The sequence below is a fragment of the Branchiostoma lanceolatum genome, chromosome 4 (genome assembly GCF_035083965.1).
Source record: "Branchiostoma lanceolatum isolate klBraLanc5 chromosome 4, klBraLanc5.hap2, whole genome shotgun sequence".
NCBI classification, from domain to species: Eukaryota; Metazoa; Chordata; class Leptocardii; order Amphioxiformes; family Branchiostomatidae; genus Branchiostoma; species Branchiostoma lanceolatum.
The window spans coordinates 9,479,952-9,495,603 of NC_089725.1; the positions used below are offsets into that span (position 1 = coordinate 9,479,952).

The 15,652-nt window shown below is 41.7% G+C and overlaps 2 protein-coding genes across 4 annotated transcripts in view; both read right to left on the reverse strand.

Moving 5' to 3' along the window:
• LOC136432472 (autophagy-related protein 2 homolog B-like) overlaps positions 1-3,157 on the reverse strand; it is a 35,356-nt gene extending 32,199 nt beyond the window's left edge. For all 3 annotated transcript variants that reach the window (XM_066423786.1, XM_066423785.1, XM_066423784.1), the window contains exons 1-3: positions 2,851-3,157; positions 1,638-1,821; positions 500-649 (exon numbers count right to left, since the gene is read on the reverse strand). In XM_066423786.1, coding sequence (XP_066279883.1) covers positions 500-649; positions 1,638-1,821; positions 2,851-3,018 — 502 coding nt within the window. In that variant the 5' untranslated portion in view covers positions 3,019-3,157. The remainder of the gene's footprint in view (positions 1-499; positions 650-1,637; positions 1,822-2,850) is intronic.
• Positions 3,158-6,037: 2,880 nt separating this feature from the next.
• Positions 6,038-14,504, reverse strand: LOC136434155 (probable tubulin polyglutamylase ttll-15). The gene is made up of 18 exons (XM_066426920.1): positions 14,457-14,504; positions 13,693-13,923; positions 13,084-13,212; positions 12,128-12,790; positions 11,427-11,588; positions 11,045-11,164; positions 10,425-10,500; positions 10,145-10,211; positions 9,807-9,890; positions 9,328-9,412; positions 8,797-8,875; positions 8,338-8,446; positions 7,965-8,031; positions 7,683-7,745; positions 7,274-7,338; positions 6,824-6,929; positions 6,349-6,462; positions 6,038-6,175 (listed from the first exon to the last, which is right to left on the reverse strand). The coding sequence occupies exons 1-18, from the start codon at positions 14,502-14,504 to the stop codon at positions 6,056-6,058; spliced, it is 2,388 nt and encodes a 795-aa protein (XP_066283017.1). The 3' UTR covers positions 6,038-6,055.
• Positions 14,505-15,652: the final 1,148 nt, after the last annotated feature.

Consider the following 15,652-nt stretch of genomic DNA (forward strand, 5'->3'; position numbering starts at 1 on the left):
CTAACTAGCATATGGAAATATGTGCAGAAACACACGCAGACAATCATAACAAAAATATCACCTCCAAACAGGGGTGAAGATGCTTTATATACTGTAATTCTATTCTTGTATCTTTCACCGTAACTTTATGTTCACTGTTTTCACGGTCACCTCTGTACCATGAACTTATCATCACTGTGAAAAACCTGTTGTAATTATTTATGATTCCTTCACACATCCGTTCATTAAATCACTTGCCAACACCATGAAGTTAAAGTTCAGTGAAAATGTCAATTTTCTTCACACCGTGCAATTATGCTACCGTGAAGATAAAGTGAATTACAGTAGCCTATTTGGGACCCTTTGATCATGACCAGTGGCCATGACTAGCATATCTATGCAAATATGTACAGAAACACACACAGACAATCACAACAAAAATATTACCTCCAAACTGGGGTGAAGATGACATACATGAGACACCATGTTACAATGTTGACAATGTTAACTGTTACAGTACCAGTTTCGATGGTCTGTGCGAAGAGCTCCAGTCCCTCGAACGGCTGGACCTCCTGTTCATCGCCGGCTGCTGCCTCCTGTTTCAGACACTCCTGCGCCAGCTGCATGCTGGTCGTCATGCTGCCCTGCCAGATGGAGTTCATCATGCTCCCTGCAGACAACGGGTGGTGATACATTTAAGGTGGCATTGTGTGGCATAATCGGTGGGGTGTTTCGCCCAGAACCGAGAGGTCCCGGGTTCGAAACCACTGGTATGCCCCGATGTTGTGCCCTCGGGAAAGGCACTTTATACGAATTTCCTCACTCCATCCAGGTATGAATGGGTACCTGACTTTGATTGAGTAAGGTCGTATTGAGGTCACCTGCTGGCGCCGAATGGCAGCCGCCCAGACCCTAGCGACAGTTCCACAAAGTGCAAGTGTGGAGCAAATATGTATCTGATGTGCATTATGTGATTGTAAACCCTGCAGCAATTCAGCACTGGCTACCATTACACGGGTACTTTCTGACCAATAAACCATTATTATATTATTACACGGTGAATATTTAGAACCTGTTCAAACCAGGCTTCACGAATCTGGATCCATCCAGGAACGGTTTGATCCAGATTGATCTGCCAAAATCCTAGGCTGGGTAGTAATTGGATGGCACCCAGGCTACCAAAATCCACCTCCTGAGACGGATTTGGCAGATCAATCTGGATCGATCCGGAGTAGGATTCAGAACCCAAACAAAACCCCCTCAGAGCCAGATTTGGGCTGATCATACCAGGCTTGGCGAATCAGGATCAATCCTGTGCCTGAGTGACTACAGATTCGCTAAGCCTGGTATAAACAGGGTCTTATAGTTAATTAGGGTTGATATCAAGAATGGCAAATTCAGTGGTTCTCCAAGATAACAGTACTGTGAAGACTTGGGACAAATTGGTCCTCATGCATTATACCAATAAATACCAGATTTCACTCCAATATCTGGAATATAAGGACCATGGCTTTTGCAGCTGTTGCACTGTTCGTGGCATTTCCTGATACATGTAGAAAACTGTCAGACACAGTCTGACATCTAACGTTACACTGCACTTTTGGCAAGATTTCTAAATGATTGTCATTTGAAAAGACGATGAGGAACAGTATATGTACCTGGCATACTGTTTGAATTCTCCGGCCGATACTTTGGTTGCAGAGTCACTTCCAGGCCCTTAATCTCCATGGTACAGTTGTCATTGAGGAGGGCCGACCAGGGAACTGCAACAGAGATGCTGCCGATGTAGCCATCGATCATCTCCACTGGGGCATTAGTGCCCTCTAGCACCTCATTCAGGGACTGCAAGAAAATATTTTCCAACCAGATCAACAAAACTGTTTGAGACTCTTTTTACGACACAACACAACATAAACATACATATCAAAGACTGCAGCAAAACTAAAGACAATCCATTAAATTATCTAACACATGTCCTACATGCTACAAAATTACGAGGGAACAAGACAAAAGTGGTTTCAATTGCAAAACATACATTGTCAATAACATTTGACTTTGAACAAAAGACAAAGTACATGCACACACCGGCCATCAATATGTTATCCAGCTTACATGTATTTGAAGTCCTCTTGGAAAGACTGGTATCATAATTCTGCGTTTTTAAGCAAGCATACTGGGTCACCCCAAGGACACCCCTACTCTTCTCGATATTAAGTGTGTTGTTTTTTTACATGCAGTTTGAGGCCTGAGGCTTTTACCTCAAGCTTCAGGGGGCCGACGGCTTTATGTCAGCATCCAAAATAACAAATGCAATCCCTTACAACATGTCCGAGCTGGGGCCAACCCTGGGATCAAACCCCCTCCCTTGGATCCACAGAATTTGGTCCATATGGCGAAGCAGCGAGATCACTTACCAGGGGGATATGTGTTGATTCACTACAAAAACAATGGTTTGCAGACATGGGCTGCCCATACTTTCTACCTAGTAATTCTTATGTCTTATCAGTGGGTATGATAAACTTCTCTTCCATTTGTTAGCAATTGCTTATTTGTCTTTTTATGTTTGTTTATTTTGAGATTTAACAAAGTTATCTATATGAAACTCACTGACAAAGTACAATCTGCACGACACATCTAAATGTCACTCAGTAACACGTGAGAAGACAAGGTACATTTGACTAGGACAGATTTACATATTGTTTAGAACAGAAAAATCTCAACCCGAATACGGACGATCCTTTGTTTATCCTGCCATCAATCAAGACTGTACCAGTGAAAAGGGGAGCCAGCTGTTCGGACATGTTTTTGTTTACAAAATGAGAACCTCTGCTGACCGATTAGTAGATATGTGTGGAGACTTGTGGCACTCACCCAAACATCCAGGGGCACATTTTTGATGATGCCTTTGCCGTTGTACAAATCAACACTGAGTTGATCCAAGGTCAGTTTCTCCTGCAGGAAGTGGCCTAAGTAGTGCTGCAGTAAATACCGCACCGCCCGCTTCTTGATGGAGTCCGACCACGGGAAATACCACGGCATCTCGGCTCGAGGAGTTCGGAATTGAGAAAATGAAACTAGCTTAGTGTTTCTTCACTGAGAAACGGCGCTATGCTGGGCTAAATTGATCCGATTGCGACAAAAACAAATCATCCACGGCCGCCATGTTGGATGATCAGAATACAAATGACGTAACACCTCGTACAAAGGATTGTGGGAGGAGCTAATTAGATTTGGCGCGAGATTTGAAATGCAGAGGGAGTCATGGCTGACTCATATCTGACAAGTTTAAGACTTTGTGTATAGGGCACCGTAAAGTATGACCCGTAAAGGCAAAAAAACATACTGATTAAAGTGCGCTTTTCTGTTGTAAGGCCATGTTGATTTGATTATATGGATGACATCCTCTGGAGACCCCAAAACTGATGCGAGCGTGCAAATAAAGTGAAAGATTTAGAAAATGGCAAAAATTAAAAAAAAAAAAAAATTCCTTCATCATGAAATCTACGTGGTCAGGAAAGATGGACAAAACTATACACACAGAGTATATGGTGTACCAAATGATAGATTATTCATTTTTGTTCTTTCAAGACATCTTCTTTGACTTTGGAATTGACTTTGATATTCTGCGACATTAGACTCCGTTTTCCGAAATATTTTCTTCATTTTTACAGCATGTATTTTCTAATTTTGCAGCTGATTTTTTCGAGTATGGCCGAAAACATTTTGTTTCTTTGGAAACGGACGAAAATTGATGCACGCGTGGATATCATCCATACAATCAAATCAACATGGCCTACTAATATTAGGAACTCCTAGCCTCGGTGCCATCCTCAGTTGTAACCGCAGGCTCCATCTTTTCGCTTGCTAACCACGGAGTTTGGGATGGTACGCACCCAGGCTAAGAAACTCCTAAATCATCGCAGAATACTAGATCTGTTAGTAGTCAACTCAGAAAGGAAAGTATATGATCACGTTTCATATGAAATATTTGTTTTCATTTGCGATCTCAATTTCCTGTATAGTGTTTACGCTTTATACTCTATTTGCTCTTCAGGTGAGTCATTGCACATGTACATGTAACGTTAACATTTATCAAAACGAGGATTTACTGACAGACATTCGCCCTCAAATTAACATTTTACGTGCTTTTTGTCACTCAGTTGGACCTTTCTGTTTCCCATTTTACGGATGACGATGAAAGAGGTCAACAAATGCTTACATAGAGTTATACAGCTTCACAAAAGTGTCATCAAAACTATATAGACAGCTAAATTAAAGGTTAAAAAGCTTTTATTTCGAAGTAATGAAACGTGGATAACACATGAATAATATTGAAATATATCTTAATATCATAGCATTTACATTGATATCCTATCAAAACAGTAAACAATAAGCAAAAGGAACAGACGTCGACACTTTTCATAAGTAGCTTTATATGAAAAAGAGGAATAAACTCTCATAAACGTCTCTCATAACTGTGATTTAAGGACACGTTTGTGTGTGTGTGTGTGTGTGTGTGTGTGTGTGTGTGTGTGTGTGTGTGTGTGTGTGTGTGTTTGTTTGTTTGTTTGTTCCACTGAGGTAACGTAATGGCTGTAACGGATTTTATTCTTACAATTTGCAGTACACAAAGGCGTCACGGGAAGAAGGAATGCGAGATTACTAGTACATGTATGAACATATTAGCTAACGTTAGCTGTCTGCTAAATTATCCAAATGTGTACGTTAGATTTACTCACAAAATTGTTTCTACATAAGTACATGTAACGTTGATAACTGATTTCACAACTGAGAACATCAGAAAGCTTTCATACCATAGGCATAGCTATAGATACATCTCGAAGGTTTTTATCATAAGAGCTCAGAGAGCACGCAGAAAACAGTAACGTTAAATACTACACCATGAATCACACATACAGGAATTACATTGTTAACGCTATTAGCTCAAAGGAGAAACTTTCAAAACATAAAACGTCAAAAACAGCATAAGCCATGAACAAACTTAGCATCTACATGTACCAGGCTCCATAGCAGGAATTGGCCAAATAGACAGATAACATGCCAGAGGAGTCGGACATTGAGTTCATCAACCAATCAATCAACCAATCAATGAATCAGTCAATAACACAATCAATAACCTTTGTCTTTGACATTCTTCAACGTAAGTATAAAGTACGAAGTAATTAATATAATGTGCCTGTTGAAATTGCCTTCGCACGGTTCAAAAGAGACATCATACGGCTGACAGAAGTACTGCAACTGCAGCTCCGAGCAAACTCGTTTATTTACGACTTACACGGTTATACTGGTCCGAAGTGACGCAAATGATACCACAAACCAAAGATACTACATAATGTCCTCCTTTACGGGCAACGGAAGGGGTTATCGATACAGGAAAATAAGTTTCAGATCGACAATCGGTTATACTGTACTGTCTGGTTTAATCTGGATAAGTACTAAGGGCATAGGTACTAAGTTACAACTTAGACCTTTTCCAGACAGGGTCGCTTGGATATACACTTTTATACCCTGGTTACCCATATATTATAGCAGAGTCTAGCCGGTTGTCGATTTAAAAAGAGTGGGTGTTATGAATGTCGTTTGCGTTATTATTGTCGTCACGTTGGGCCACTAAAACCTCGTAAATAAGCGAGCACTACTTGCAGTACTTCAATCAACCGTAGGGTATCTCTTTTGAACCGTGCCGAAGAAGCACGCCTGGACTGCGCTCTGACTTTTGCAGCGTAGAGGGCTGGAAACAAGGGTCAAAACAGGGGTAAGCAGGCAAGAGCAGCTTTGTCACTGCTTCAGACTATTTTCATATAACGTATCGACCGTTTGGAAGCGGATACAAGCTGAAAACGCATGGCTATCTGGCATAAAGAGCCGGCAGAATCCTCACAAACTAGGAGGATCCAGTGGCACGTTGCAATACTTCAACTAGCCGTATGATGTCTCTTTTGAACCCTGCAAAATGTACCCTCATCAAAATCAAAGTTTCTCTTTGTTGTAGCGGAGCTTACAACATTTATTTGTTTAAGATATAAATCATTTTGCCTTCAAACATTTGACAACTTCATGTACACCATGCGGGGTCCTTGTGGCACTTGCCCCGAAACCAGAGGTCCATCAGCCAGTTAGTTTCGCTCAGAGGTGAATCATGGGGCGGTTTTAAGTTGTTCGCATCTTCCTGGGTCTACAATAAATTAAAAGTAGAATCTCATTGAATATTTAACCACATTGAGAAGAGACCATCAAATCACATACAGCAAATTACATCAAGCAATTGAATGTAACATCGATAGTGCGAAAATAAGTTTGATTTTTAAGAGTTGAAAATAGTTTTTAACTGACGCCGCAGCAACTTACCATCGGTACAGGGCAGACTCTCCTGAAGTTCCTCCTACCGACATGTTCCAAAAACGCAGCCTTCAGGTTTTCTCTCCAGTCAGGCGTTAGACAGTGTTCACACAACTTGCAATACTGAAAAGAGAAATACAACAATATTGTCCGACATTACATAAAAGCGATTCGCTTTACATGTGTCCGTTCAAATCATGATTTAATCAAGGTAACGTTTAAACGATTAGTGGTATTGTAGCCTATAGCTATGTGTAAGATCCCCTGGAAAGTTTCTGAAAAATGGCTCGTCCGCAGATGAAGATTTCATCCATATTAATCATAGGTACGAAATTGTCACCAATTGGTTCAACGATTTAGGGTTTTATTTGCTAGCAAAAAAAAAAACAAATAACGGCAAACATTTCAACCATCTTTCCTTACTGGCGGACAGAACAATGCATTCGACGGTTGAAAGACGTTTGAAGAAGTGAGCACCACTCACCATGTTTGCACAGCTGGCCGCGGTCCGGCATGTATCGGAGATGCAGATGTAGGGGTAGATCTGAATGTCACGGTCACTCACCATCATGTTGTTCTGGTCGTCAGGACTACAAGGGGTGCGAAGTGTCACAAGTCATGATTTTCTTCCCAAAACGTGGGTACTTTTCTAACCAAGATGAGGTCAAGAACAACTCAAAAGTAGGGTCTATTGACCATTCCCAGAACAAAGGAAAGCTGAAAATGTTTCAACAACTCGCTTTTTATTATCAATATTCAGCATACAGTTTCTGTGGTCCCAAGCAGAAGACAAGCAGTATTCGAAACAAATGTAACTAACATGTGTTGGAAAGGGTATACTGTCAATGAGTCATTTTCGGGGCCTCACAATGTGTACACGAAGATGAAAGTAAACGAAGGCACGGCACAGTTTATTTTGAATTTTGAATCTTACCTTCCCTCCAGGGTTGTTGGAATCGATCTGGCCACCCCGACCAGGTTGAGCAGATTGAACAACACCTGCAAAATGTACATCATAAGATAGATACAGAAGACACGCCTGAAAATGCTACTTCTTCTGTTGACGAAGTAAGTTTTATTTCTCTCCATACAAAAAGGACAAACAGCGTAGCGATACAAAGACAGGACTGCATTGGAAAAACAAAAAAACACGTTGCAACAATTTACAACTTTATACACATCCGTTTAACTGTCGCTTGTAATGTCACAATGCAAATTGTGATTCTACCATCCCGTATTTCACAGAAGACGTACAATGTAACGTTAATACTTCAACGAAACCTGTAGTGTTTGCTTTATGGTCTTTTCTTTGCCTATAACACTCGTGATCTCGATAAACGTACCTGTTCATACATGAACTTGTTGGGTGGGGTGTGACCGGACGCCATGTTTGGGGACATGTTCACCTGTAAGTAGCAAAGCAACAAGATTGAGCAACTTGAACCTTTCTTCCAACATAAAATCGTTGGTAGTCTACTAGTATTTAAAAAAAAACAATTCAACAAGAGTCTGGTCTTGCGCGCCATTTGAACAATGAAGGGCGGCATTTGTTAAGATATATTTACTATTTTCTAAATAATGTATAAATTCACATATACTAAACAAACAACAATAGAAAGAAGTACCTCCATGAGGAAGATGTTCAGGTCCTCATCCACAACAAAGTCAAAACGAACCATCTCAAAGAAGTTTCTGAAACACAGTGTTAGGAAATAATAACAGCATGCCATGGGACATCCAAACTCGCAAGAAACGTTCACCAACATAAAGGAAACCAGTTTATTCAAAGATTAAAGTAAAATCACTGTCTACGCATAAAGTACTCCAGAGAATCATGATCAAAACAAATACATTGCAAACGGTGTCTATCACCTGTCAACATCTTTTTAACGTTTGCCATTCTGGACTGTCATTTGACATCGCGTATCTAGTCAGTACCAAGGACAGTGCCACGGGGTTGCTAACGTTACACACAACCAGAAGTATTTTGTTGCTCACCTGGAAGACTTGTACTTCTGCAGTTGCTCTATGAAAAGATGTTCCTTGGACAGGTACACCTCCCTCAAGGACGTCTTAATGTCTCTCCACACACCGGACGGGTCTTTTCCTGTCAGGACGCATATATGTAACGTTAACACCAAGCGGCGTAACCTGTCATCCAGTCTACCGTGGTTTGGCCATGCTCTCTTCGGAGCGGAGGGGGCTTTCCGCCGCCGGGGCGATCTTACCGCGTAAAACCACCACCGGGTGCAAAAGATTACCCAGGCGGCAGAGGACTCCGTCTGCCCCGAAGAAAGCTTGGCCGAAGATAGACCGACCTTGCGACAACTTAGACTTGATGACAGCCTACAAGCGACGTAGTATCATTTGAGTCTTTTGAGACTGGAGAATTTAACATTAGTTATGACGTTTGTATGACCAACTACTTATTGTAATAAGTATTTCTACTACACCAACCTATAGACCTGACATAGTGGTTCCACGTGTCCTTGTGACTGTACTGTAGCCTATTGTAGGTGTCCATCAGGGACGGCATCTGTGAACAGCAGACAAAATATACAAAACAAAAAGTTAAGACAGTTCGACTGCGAAGCGTTTGTCTTTATTCTCACTGTTCAAAGTTACTCCGTGTAGACTGTAGTACTGGTCTAACGTTATAAGCGATTTGAAATAACAGCTTCTGGAAGGCCTAGAGAACTAGTTTAGGAGGGTACTCTGAGACAAAGCGTTACAGGAGCTTTGTCTGTCTCACATCAGCTCTTACCAAAAGCAAATACACATTCACCCAATACATAAAGTACTTTCGTATTTGCACCCAGATGGATGTCTGTAATTTCAGGCTTGTCGTTTTATAGATCTAACAGAGTCAAAACATATTCTCTAATCTAATCATTGGTATTTTTGTTTGATACGTATTGATACGTTCCTATATAGTAGACTAGTCAAGGCATGCATCACACTTCAAATTTAAATGTTAGAGAAACCGACCTCCCAAGTTGGAGTGTAGTCTTCGTCGACGACGTATTTGTCAACGTCGAATGGGTCGAAAGGATGGTATGCCTTCGAACAGTACCTGAAACATACCCGTACAATAGCCATAACAATAGCCGTACATCATTAGCCTCTACCAGGCTCCAGACGTGACTGGAAAGAGTAGAATGATCGGCCAAATAGACAGATAACATACCGGAGGAGTTGGCCAGCCGATAGATACAGTTTGCCACTATCTGGCCTATTTCTACTCTTTCCAGCCACGTCTGGAGCCTGGCAGAGGCTAGTACATCATATCATTTTACGGCTATAGATTGATGTTAAAACTTAAGCACCGTAGGAAAACATAATGCTTTCAATACGGGTAGCACTCAGGAAACGATGTTGGTATCCGGGCATTGATTGCGTATTGCGATATTAGACATTATGCCCATTTCATCTGGGACATTTATGCTGGGACACGGGTGTAACGTTACCTGAAGAGAGCCTCTTCTTCATACATGTACATCCTCAATGGGTTGATGGACGTCACAACTGTATAGATGCCAATGTCAAACTTTCTGCAAACAAAGTACAATCACAATCATCATTTGATAAACGTTCTAGCCAACATAGGGTTTTCCATACTTGTATTTATCGACCAAATACATTTTTGAATCTATTTAGCCAGTGAATATTAGACAGTGTACAGAAATATCAGAATACGCCTTAACTACATACTCACAATATGTATCTACGCTTTGATTAGATCTTTCTATAAACATGTTCTATTTTCAGGCAATTGGAAGATGACACCGTTGTGACGCCTTCTTACCTGCCATCAATGAGGAACGGGTTCTCAACATACTCCTGTACGAAACTCTGTCCCGTCAGGGTCAGTTCTGTAGAGCGAGGAAACATGAAAGTGTCAAACATCTTACCAACAGTCATTCTGTGTGTTATCCCAGTGGTATATTACCCAAGGCATAATTTACTTATTAAGACGAAATTCTGCTATTGGTAATGTATGTACAGTACAGTATAGTGCTAACGCTACAGACAACCACGAAGACCAAGAAGGAACGTTACTCGTAGTTTCGCCAAACAGCACTTACGATCTAGAGGTCTGATCTTGATGCCTCTGTGGTTGTTGTTCTTTTGTACCCACATCTTCTTAGGGTTTGCCCCGGCCTAAGGAAAATAAAATAAAATAATCTAAGTACAGCCTATGTCAGAACGTTTTACAATCTTTGCAACATCTGATTCCACAATCATTGGACAGATAACGTTAGATTAGTTCTATACGCACAATGAATGGTGCATTGTCAAATTAGGGACGTATGTAATGGCTTTGATTCATAAAAATTCAACAACAGCAATATTTGTCAACAACACATGCAGTAGGTTGTAAGAATCTACGAAATGATATCTAGACTATCAAGTCACTTCTTACTTCATTACCATATGCTAAGAAAGTGCAATGTGGATAAAAGGTACTACGACAACATGTTAAATTAGCATGAAAGTTTATCTGAGTAGGTAAAATACATAATAAGAAATAAACTGTTCTCCAACTCGGGGACGGTACCGACTTCCAACAACCTTTGACCCAGTGCTGACGTCACACGTGCGTAATCACGTGTCCACAGCACTTGGGTCAAATAGCTGATGAAGACCGAGTGATTCGTGACCGAGTTGGAGAACAGTTTATTTCTCATTAAACGTGTTACATTACATGGCGCAAGAGGTCTTCTCTCTCATTCGGCAGACGGAAGGCCTGAGGGACGAAGTGGATTTCTGACGTCGCTAGGCTCATCTTATTGGTGACGAAACCGCCTCCGGGCCAATGGTTAATCTGAAGTGGGATAAAGACAACGGAAGGAAAAACAAAACAAACAGCCATAGGTAACTTTGAGAGAATTGTTCAACATTACAAATAGAAAAGTTGATATAAAATAACAAACCCAGTCCAAACCCAGAACAGTAAACAAATCTAATAGTATCGCTGTAGAAAATCTGTCACAAGTCTGTACCATGTAGGCTGTACGTGTAGCCAAGCTAGCTTTCAAAAAGGAACCAGAAAATGAAATCACATTAAAGAATTATACAATAGTTACCTTCTGGTGAGGTTTCATAGTGCCGAGATGTGAAATCAGTTTGGGGTCCATGAAAGGGTACTCGTGACTCCATATGACGTCCCAGTCTGACTCCGGACCTCCCCGCTTGTACCCGGTCCTCTTAAACACGGCAAGGACGTGGTCCAAATATCCAGACTCGATCTGTGGGGAAAGTAAGATTAAGAGGAAATTAAAGGGAATGATGCAGATATGTAACATTACAAATGTTGACCATGCACCCACTTGCAGTATACACAGCCAAGCACGCGCCATACAAGTACTACAAGCTAAGCCTGATTCTAGCTGAGGAAATGTGTAAAGCCTTTTGGAGGCCGTGTGGACAGTGGGTTTATATCCACTGTGTCTAAGGCACGCTAGCGCTGTTGTAGCCAGAGCCCATCCCACTCCTTCCACCGCCTTAACACCCCAACGGAGGTCAGGTTCCCATTTAAACCTGGGTGAAGTAAGGATGGGACAAGGTAAAGGTAACGATAGAGGAAAATTTTATGTTCAGTGCCTTTCTTAAGGACGCAATGTCTATGCAGGGACACATGGAATCGAAACCCATGACCTTTCGATCTCGTGTCCGCTACCCTAGCCATCAGACGACACCCAAATTTGTAAAACACACCTACGTAATCTTTAAGTTACATGAAACATCTGCCTTTAAGTTGTATTGCCTAGATTCAGTCCACACTTACATTAGTTCCATGAACCCATACAACAGGCGATCGTTCGGAATTGGCAAAGACCTGCTGTTGTCCCTGCGCCTGCGGCATCTGTACTTCTTGCCCCATCATCTGCACCTGCTGTATCTTCACCGGTTGTAGCTGCACCTGTTGCATCTGCACCTGTGGCCTCTGCACCTCGTGCATCTGCAGAGTCCTACGGGCAAACTGGGGGAGAAACCGTTGGATCTTCGAACCTTCCAAGCCGGCAACGCCAACTGAAGCCTTGTCGGCGTCCGCCTGTAGTCGCTGGGCAGGTTTGTTGAGAATGCCGACATGTTCCGATGGCGGGTGGCGGAGATCAGACTGTACGGTCGGACTTTGGACAATGACGCGTTCTTTAACATCACCATCATGATGCTTGATGTGTTTCTCCGACGGTCTCTTGTTGGTCAGCAAATTAGCTCGTCTCCGATTCAGTGGAGAAGGTTTGCGGGATTGTTTTTCGTTTATTCCAAGCGCTTTCTTCAAAGATGAAGGACGAGGGCCGTGTGGATCTTCGTTCTTCCTTACTACTTCCTGTTGAGATGCATCTTTCTGTTTCTCGGCACGATCACCATCGCTCTCGGAATGCTGTGACTCCAGCTTCTCCTGTCTCATGGTGTCCAGGGCATCTGGTAGGTTGACAATCTTGTCCTGTATTGTAAGTATGTAAATGAGTCATAATACATATGAATGAGTCAGCACATTTGATAGAACGGTAAATAGACGCCCTTTACAATTAACTAAATATACTTTTACGGAGAGCTGTTTTATACTTCACTAATTAAATAATGAATTTTTATAAACTCAGGTGAACATCCCGAATAGCTTTTGAAAACACTGCAGTTCAATCACTTTTATTCGACCATGCGTAAACAACACATGCTTCTGAAGAACAATCTATGACTACAACACATTCAACACCACAACATCCATACATGTCATACCTCCTTTGTTTGTTGTGAGGAATCCTTCAGTCCGGGCACGACTCCCTTGTCAGCCATTTCGATCTCATTGTTGGAAACACCGTTGCCTCTCGGTGTTCTATTGTGATCCGCATCCTCCACTTCATCGTCCTGCTGATGAAGTTCATGTGTTCGGTTATACGTATACGTCCAGGCATCTAAATTCTGTCCCATGAATAATTGTTATAATACTGCGCTATCCACAGATACCAGGGAATACTGCTAAAGCCCCCCCCCCCCCCTCACTGGACCCGCGTCACGCTGGCGGCGTCGCTGCGGCCGATCGAATTGACAAAGCACTCAACGGATGTCATCGACAAAAAATCTAATCTTTTTTAGCTTTGTGTTTTTTGTTATCTTTTTGGTCATACTTGTACGTTTTGAATGATATTCCTATTATAAAGTCAAGGGTAACACAAATCAAGTTTAGAACGCAGCGACGCCGCCAGCGTGTCGCAGGTCCAGTGAGAGGGGGGCTTAAACGATAGCGTTTTTAAAAAATGAAGAAAAAAAATTGTTACTACAGAATGCAAAAAAGTACAGAGAAGTTCACTTACGCCCCTAGCAGGTCAATGAAACTGATCGCCTTACCCGTTTTTCTCGGACAACATCGATTGGTTCATTCCTAATCCCGTTTTCTCGTTTGCCCTCCTCTAATGAGGACTCCCGCTGCAGGCCCTTGTGCACGTCCTGCATGCCGCGCAGTTCATAGACGTTCAGGACCGTGATGAAGACTCCAAAGAACAGCACCACGGCAACGACGTTGATCATCCTACGGCCCAACATACGGGCCAGGGCGGTGCCTGGCGACCGGTAGAATGCCTACAAAGTGTTGAAGAACGGATTTCTGTTTCTTCTTCGACCTGTGTGATGCTGGAATGTTTATTACTACGCATGGCAAAACTCTATGTATTTATAATGTTAGTCCGTCTGAAACTTCAAGCAAATTTTGATTTGCTGACCGTGCAAAAGTTGTTTTATTTTCGGTGTGAATGCCATGGAAGCAGAAGTCCTACATTACAGGAAGGGTACTTTCGTACTGCCACACAATAGTGGAAACTAATCTTACAAAAATGAAGATCACTTGACTGTTGACCAAGATATTGGAAAGAAACTCATTCTGGCCTTACTCTTTCACTTATAACTATCTCAATAGGAACGTCGGCCTCTCAAGACTCGTTTTCCGTAGTTACATTTGTTTGCAAAAGCCGAAAACTACGTCATTGGGCGGACTTGTCGTCCTTTCAACAGACCCACCTTGACAACCTCCGTAGTACTGAGTCCATGTCTACATACTTCAGAAGAAACATTGGGCACTCATGTTTTAACAACATGATAACGTATTCAAGACTTACAATTGAAGGCATGTCGTTCTTCTTCTCCCATCCGTAAGAAGAAATCATCTTCACCTCGACTCCAGTTGTCCGGACGTGAAACCGGAGTGTACACGACTATGAAAGTAAAAGTCAATTCAGATGCTATATTAGGCACTATCGAGCCAACTTGAGGTAAGTGAAGGATAAATCGTTAACTGTGTACGTTTCGCAGGAAACTCAACCATATAACCACCAAATTCTAAGCTGCTCTGTGGCAGTCCTGTTTTTACAGCGCAAAATGGCGAATGAAGGCGGTGAGTTGGCAGTTCTGCTTAGGAGACTAAAGACAGGATCTGCTCCCGGGTAAAACCTGTGGATTTGGAGAGTTAAGTGAGGTCTGAACAAACACTGGGCTCTTACCGTGGTTTAACCCGGGACCCACGGGGTGTGACCAACACTGCAGAGTCCTGTACAACTGACCAGGGATCGATAGTTTTAAAACTCCCGGCAGTTGTGAAAGATCTACTGCATTCAATACATATATACTTGTAAGATATCAGCTTTTGTGAATATTCTTATTGCTACGTGTCTAAATGATCTTCCCCAGATGAGCCATGTCGTATTTAAGAATGGTGCATTTCTAAGTCAATTGGTAAAATCGTCAATATCCCGATAACAATGATTTTCAACATCCTGATTCATATCAAGACATCAAAAGATAAATGTATTTTTCACTTGAAAGTTCATCTGTGGTCATTCTGAATCAAAGCTGAACTGTAAATTTGAGAAAGTCCAATTTATGTTGCCAACTTGCAGTTCAACAATTATTCAGAATAAATGCAATCTGATAACACGTTATATATATTAAAAACTATACTCTTAACAATAAAGAACTGCTTTTGGAAAGGCTACTGAGCACACGATGTTTGTGCAGTCGAGAAACGGACTAAAGCAAACCAAACTGGCTCAAACTAGTATAAAACTCTTCACAATATACCAGAATCAATATTTCTGACTGAACCAATTCTTTAAACTGTGAAATCTGTACCGAATCTAATTTTCCCAACCCTTTTGTTTGAATGAATAGTCTTCTGTCTATTTTGTTGACCACATTGATGCTGAGAAAGTAAAACCTTGTGCATCAACGTATACAGGGTTTGAAAATATCTCTTGCATCCTTGTAGTTCTCCTGCTGTTGACCTTTTCACTGACATCTTCAACCTGCAGCTGAAGAA